Raw genomic sequence first — 6000 nt, forward strand, 5'->3', positions numbered from 1 at the left:
ACCTGTTCTGTCACAGGGCTCCAGAGGGGAAGGAATTCAGGGGACAGGGCGGGCTAGCATGTGGGTGGTCAAGAGCATGCCTTTGACTTCTTTTCTTTCTTTCTTTTTTTTATAATATATTTTATTGATTTTTTACAGAGAGGAAGGGAGAGAGATAGAGAGTTAGAAACATCGATGGGAGAGAAACATCGATCAGCCGCCTCCTGCACACCTCCTACTGGGGATGTGCCCGCAGCCCAGGTACATGCCCTTGACCGGAATCGAACCCGGGACCCCTCAGTCCACAGGGCGACGCTCTATCCACTGAGCCAAACCGGTTTCGGCCAACCTTTGACTTCTTGTAGAACTAAGGTTACTTGCTTTATCACTAGCAACTTACACAGCCTCTCGGAGCCTCCGTGTCCTCACTCCTACACGTAATGTAGCTACAGAACTGCACTCGGTGAGGTTGGTGAGGACGGAGTGAACTAGTACTTTAAACCAGTGAGCACAGCCCTAGCTGGTTTGGCTCAGTGGATAAAGCGTTGGTCTGTGGACTGAAAGGTCCCGGGTTCGATTCCGGTCAAGGGCACGTGCCTCGGTTGCAGGTCAGCCTTGGTTGGGCCTGTACAGGAGGCAACCAGACCATGTGTCTCTTTCACATCGATGTTTCTCTCTGCCTCTACCCCTACTTTCCAGTCTCTCTAAAAATCAATGGAAAAATATCCTCGACTGAGGACTAACAATAAATAAATAAACGAAGCAGCACAGCACCTGGCACAGAGCTCAGAAGAGAGTAACTCTCGGTGGCAGGTGGCCATTAAGCGGCCCCGAGGATGGCAGGTGCTCATGTCTACAAGGCACTTGGATTAGCTCTTGGCTCATAGCAAGCACTCAGTGAATCAATCAGTGATAAGGACCATCATTATCTTCATCTTCACCATTATCTGAATCACTATCACTAGTTACCTCCTCTTGAACCAGAGTTCTGTACCTCCTCTGTGATTAGAGGGGCTCGGCTGGAGGAGGAGACCTGGGCAGGCGTGCCCTCTCCTTAACCGAGTGTTGCTTCTCAGGATCCAGTTTACCTAATTGTATAAAAAGAGAGGTTTCTTCCCTGACCGGTTTGGCTCAGTGGATAGAGCATCGTCCTGCGGACTAAAGGGTCCCGGGTTCGATTCCGGTCAAGGGCATGTACCTTGGTTGCGGGCACATCCCCAGTAGGGGGTGTGCAGGAGGCAGCTGATTGATGTCTCTCTCGTTGATGTTTCTAACTCTCTAGCCCTCTCCCTTCCTTTCTGTAAAAAGTCAATAAAATATTTTTAAAAAAGAGAGAGAGAGAGAGAGGTTTCTTAGAGGGAACCCACACTCCCTGCCTGTCCCAAGGCTCTGAGAGTCCCAGCCCTGGCCAGGGATGGTGTGTGCCATCTGAAGGATATCCATCCCACAGATGTTCATTGAGTGGCTTCTGAATGCCAGGTTCAGGGGACACCACGGTAGGCAAGCCGTCGTGCCGCCCCCCCCCCCCCCCCGCCTGGAGGTTATTATCACAACTGAAACCCAAGGGACAATCAGGAAAAGATTTTAGCTTATAACTTGGTCCAGTTGACTCCAAAATTTGGGGTGCATTAGTTCATCAGAGGTGGTTTTCCCAAAGCGCCACCCGGCCCCTGATTTGTTTGGGTGCTTTACAGAGAGCTCATCTTTCTACAGTTCCTCTTTCTCGTTCAGCCTCAGGGAGGTACTAGTATTTTCACAAGCAGGTGAGTTAGAAATGCAACTTTTTTTCCCCTTTTTTATGGACTGTATTGGGGTGACATTGGTTAATAAAATTATATAGGTTTCAGGGGTACAGTTCTATAATACATCATCTGTATATTGTATTGTGTGCTCACCACCCCAAGTTAAGTCTCCTTCCATCACCATTTAAAAATATATATATATATATATATATATATTATATATATATTGATTGTTTTCAGAGAGGAAGGGAGAGGGAGAGATAGAAACATCAATGATGAGAGAGAATCATGGATCGGCTGCCTCCTGCACACCCCACACAAGGGATTGAGCCCGCAACCTTGGCATGTGCCCTGACCTGGAACCAAACCGTGACCTTTTGGTTCATAGGTCAACTCTCAACCACTGAGCCACACCGGCCGGGCTCCTTCCATCACCACTTCTCCCCTCTTTACCCTCTTCTACCTCCCCCACCCCCTTCCCCTCTGGTAATCACCATGCTGCTGTCTGTGCAGAAATGTAACTTTGAAAATCATCACTTAGGAGTAAGAGGCGTGTCTCTCAGAAGAGCCCTTTGGAAGAAAGCTCTGCCCCTCACGGTACCGTCCACGCTTACCGGGGCGGTGCAGGCCCTCCGAGGCCACGACATCAAAAGCCTCGTTTTCTAAGAAAGAGAATCAAGATCCTAAGAAAAAGATACCCCAGTTTTGTCCCTCAGACAACACAGGTGTCATTCTTCACTCCTCTTTCACTTCTCATGCCTTAATCCTTGAACATTTACTCCGAAAAGAGGTTCTTCCTTTTCTAACAAATCATGGGGTCCCACTGTTCATTGTCTTCCAGCTACAGCCGGGCTTTTACAGAATCAGGGCTGTGCCCGTGGGGCTGACCCGGGCAGAGGATGCCTAATCCTCCGCAGCACAGGTCGAGAGCGAGTTGGGGAAGGGTGGGCAGGGCTGGTACAAGGGCACCGTGGTCTCCAGTGGGATCTGAGGTCTCCTGGAAAGGCATATGGTGAGGGCGACAGAGCTGGCACCCCTCCCTGTCACTGTGCCAGGACACTCACCGCACAGAGCGCCCTCTGGCTGCTCAAAGTTGGGGTGCTTACAAGGATCAAATAAGTGACTGCGCCTGGCTTACAAGTAGATGTAAGGGGCAGCTGGGGTTCTCGCCCTACACCTCATATCCTTCCTTCCCCAGCCGTGGCAACTCCCAGATATGCCTCCACTCGTCTGAGTTCAACGCATTTGGGGCAGATGTGGGGTTCCTGGAGGAGGTAGGTGTCTCAGGTCGGAACTGGTCAAGCCAGGGGTCAGCCTCAGGACAGGGGCACCAGAGTGAAGGACAGTGGTATGGCATATAACACATCTGACTTGTTTGACAATTTTTCCCAGGCAGGGGACCTCCCCCACAATGAAACGGGGGACCCCCCAATGAAACAGGTCCTGGGGGGCACACTCATAGCACAAGAGCTCTGGGTTTTGTTTTATTTTGTTTTTAATATATTTTTATTGGTTTCAGAGAGGAAGGGAGAGGGAGAGAGAGAGAAAAATCAATGATGAGAGAGACTCATGGATCGGCTGCCTCCTGCACGCCCCCTACTGGGGATCGAGCCTGCAACCTGGGCATGTGCCCTGATCAGGAATTGAACTGTGACCTCCTGGTTCATAGGTCGACACTCAACCACTAAGCCATGCTCAATGGCGGGTTTTAAATATATATGTAAGCGCCCCTCTTAGCTCAGGCCTTGGAGCTGATGGCTGGATACCCTGTTGGAACAACCTGATGTGGGAAGTGGGGGCTCAAAGTGATGTCCTGATGGCATTTAAAAAATCAGAAGTCCTCGGCATGTAGAAGGCATTCGGCAAAAGTTCCGGGAATGGACAAGCAAGGGATGCCTGAATGAGCATCTAATTAGGATTTTATAGCAGAACAATGGGCAGCCGCTGGTCCCGCCCTCTCACATGCCAAGTGGTCTGGCCCAGGCAGAGCCCAGTATCTGGGGGCAGAGGGGGGCGGCTAGAGGAAGGCCCTCCCCAGTGGGACCGCCATCACCCCAAACTTGGCCAGCCCACTTCCTCTCCTACCCACGCTTTGGAGTTAAACAGCTACAGAACGCTCTTCCCTGTCTGTGTGGGAGCTGGTGGCGCGCGTGTATTAACTCAACAGCATTTGTGAAAGTTTTCGGAGCTCGTGGGGGAAACCTAGCATGATGTGGAGAGAGAGGCAGAGAGGGTTGTTGAAGGGCGGTGGAGTTCACAGGAGGAATTCTGGGGCGGCACTGCTGGATAGGGGCAGGGGGAAAGGGGAGAACAGGAAGTGGCGCCTGCCCCACCTGGGGGTCCTTAGGGCCTGGGCAGCCTCAGCCTAGGACTGGCATTTCCCTTTCCAGGAAACTGTCAACCCAGGGGCCCTCAACTCGTGCTGACAGGATGAAATGACAAATGGGACAAAGGAGGGGCGCCCCGCGGCGCGGGTGCCTGGATGGGCACTAGCCCCATGGAGGATGGGACCTTCTGCCCACCCTGAGAACTCACCTTCTCGGGGCCCGGGGCTAGGAAGCCCTGCTCTGGGCCCCTCAGAACCCTCGCTGCCTCCCCTCCTGCCCACTGCGGGTTGGAGGCTTTGTGTGGTGCGGGAGCAGAGAGGGGCCGGGCCCCACGTGCGTGCGGGAGGCTGCCAGGCCGGGTGCGCATATCAGCCTCCGGGACCAGGGCTGGTGTGTCCAGCTTTGCGAGTGCGCGCTCCTGGGAGTCCCCAGCTCGGGCAGGGGCCCCCGCCCCGCCCCGCCCCTGGAGAGATCCCGAGAAACGCTAGGGCGAGACCGCGCGCCAGGGGGCCCCGAAGACCACCGGGCGGCGATACAGACTTTCCAGAAAGGTCTCAGGCTCCGCGGCGAGAGCGCACTGGGACTCGGGGGTGCAGGGGCGCCGTGGGTTCGCTGAGCGTCCAAAGCCCGGCGAGGGCGGGGGTCTCAGCCCCGCCCCGCGCGCTCCAGCTCTAGCGGTTCCAGCGCGCACCCCAACGCCAGGCTCTCGGGGCTGCGGGGAGAGCGTGTGTGTGTCCGTCTGTATGGGGGACACTCCCCTTCCCGGGAGCCCGTGCAGAGCCCTCGCCCTCCGCTGGGCCCGGGGAGCCCTTCCCCCAGCGCACAGATCCCTGCGCGCCCCTTGCCCACTTTGCCAAGGCGAGAAAGCGGCCGAGCCGGAGACAAAGAAACTCCTGCCTCCTCCACTCTCGGCCCCTCCGCCCGCCCTAGACACTCCCCAGCGCCCTCCCTCGACCCGGCGACATCGCGCGTGGACACTTCGGAGAAGGGAGGGGGACAGGGGTGCGAGTCTGCTCCCACATGCTGGCCGGCTGGAGGCTGCCCGCGCTCCCTGCCCAGGGGACACCCCACCCGCCGCTCACCAAACCGTCCCGGGCCCCAGGTGCGGCCACGCTGGCCAAAACCGCCCGCCACCTCTCCAGCTAAGCGATAGGGGGGCGCGGCGCACACAAAGCGGATTGGGGTGTGTGTATGTGGAGAGTCCGGGAGGGAGAGATCCCGCCAGGGCTCGGCACCCGCCCGGCACGGCGCGGCCGGGCGCAGCTATTTACCCGATTTCTTCTTCGATCTCCGAGATGTCTGCGAAGATGAGGCAGACCACCAGCAGCGTGAGCGCAGCCAGCATCCAGCTCCGGAACTGCAGCTGCATGGTGGCTTCGCGCCCCCGGGACCGTGCGGGCTGGAGCGAGGAGCGGGGCTGGAGGGCTCAGCGGCCGGCGCCCGAGCCTCCGAGCGCGCGGTGCGCAGCCGGGCAGATCCCTGCGCTCCCGGCGAGTCCGGGCCGGCGGCGGCGGCGACAGCGGCACACAGGGGTTGCTCAGGCGCGGCGAGCCAGCTCTCCCCCTCGGCTCCCGCCCGCCCCTTCTCTCCCCCTCCCCTCCCCTTCCTTCCCCTCCCTTTCCCCGCCCTGCGTGGGGCTCCGCGCGCAGTTTGACAGCTTTGCTCCGCGCCTCTGCTCGCCTCCGCCCACCCCAGTCCACTCCGATGTCCAGCCGCCCGCCGTGGCGTCTCCCTCCTGCCTTCTTCCAGCTCCCGGGGGGGCTCTGGGACGCGGCTGGAGCCGGCCACTCCCAGCCTAGGGAGGCTGAGCTGGGGAGCCGCGTGCGCCCAGGTACCCAGCACCGCCCCGCGTACCCCGTCGGCTGGCAGACGCCCTCCGCCGCCCGCTCTTTGTCCAGCGCCGCCCGCTTTCTCGAAAAGTTTTCCCGACACAAAGACCCGCACCTGGGGAC

General features: G+C 57.6%; 1 protein-coding gene across 2 annotated transcripts in view; it reads right to left on the reverse strand.

The window, feature by feature from the left end:
• ST8SIA2 (ST8 alpha-N-acetyl-neuraminide alpha-2,8-sialyltransferase 2) overlaps window positions 1–5417 on the reverse strand; it is a gene marked incomplete at both ends in the record, with an annotated part of 37346 nt that extends 31929 nt beyond the window's left edge. For both annotated transcript variants that reach the window (XM_081114818.1, XM_081114817.1), the window contains one exon: window positions 5320–5417. In XM_081114818.1, coding sequence (XP_080970944.1) covers window positions 5320–5417 — 98 coding nt within the window. The remainder of the gene's footprint in view (window positions 1–5319) is intronic.
• Between the last annotated feature and the right edge of the window lie 583 nt (window positions 5418–6000).

Source organism: Myotis nattereri (genome assembly GCF_964212035.1).
Source record: "Myotis nattereri genome assembly, chromosome: 21".
Classification (NCBI taxonomy): Eukaryota; Metazoa; Chordata; class Mammalia; order Chiroptera; family Vespertilionidae; genus Myotis; species Myotis nattereri.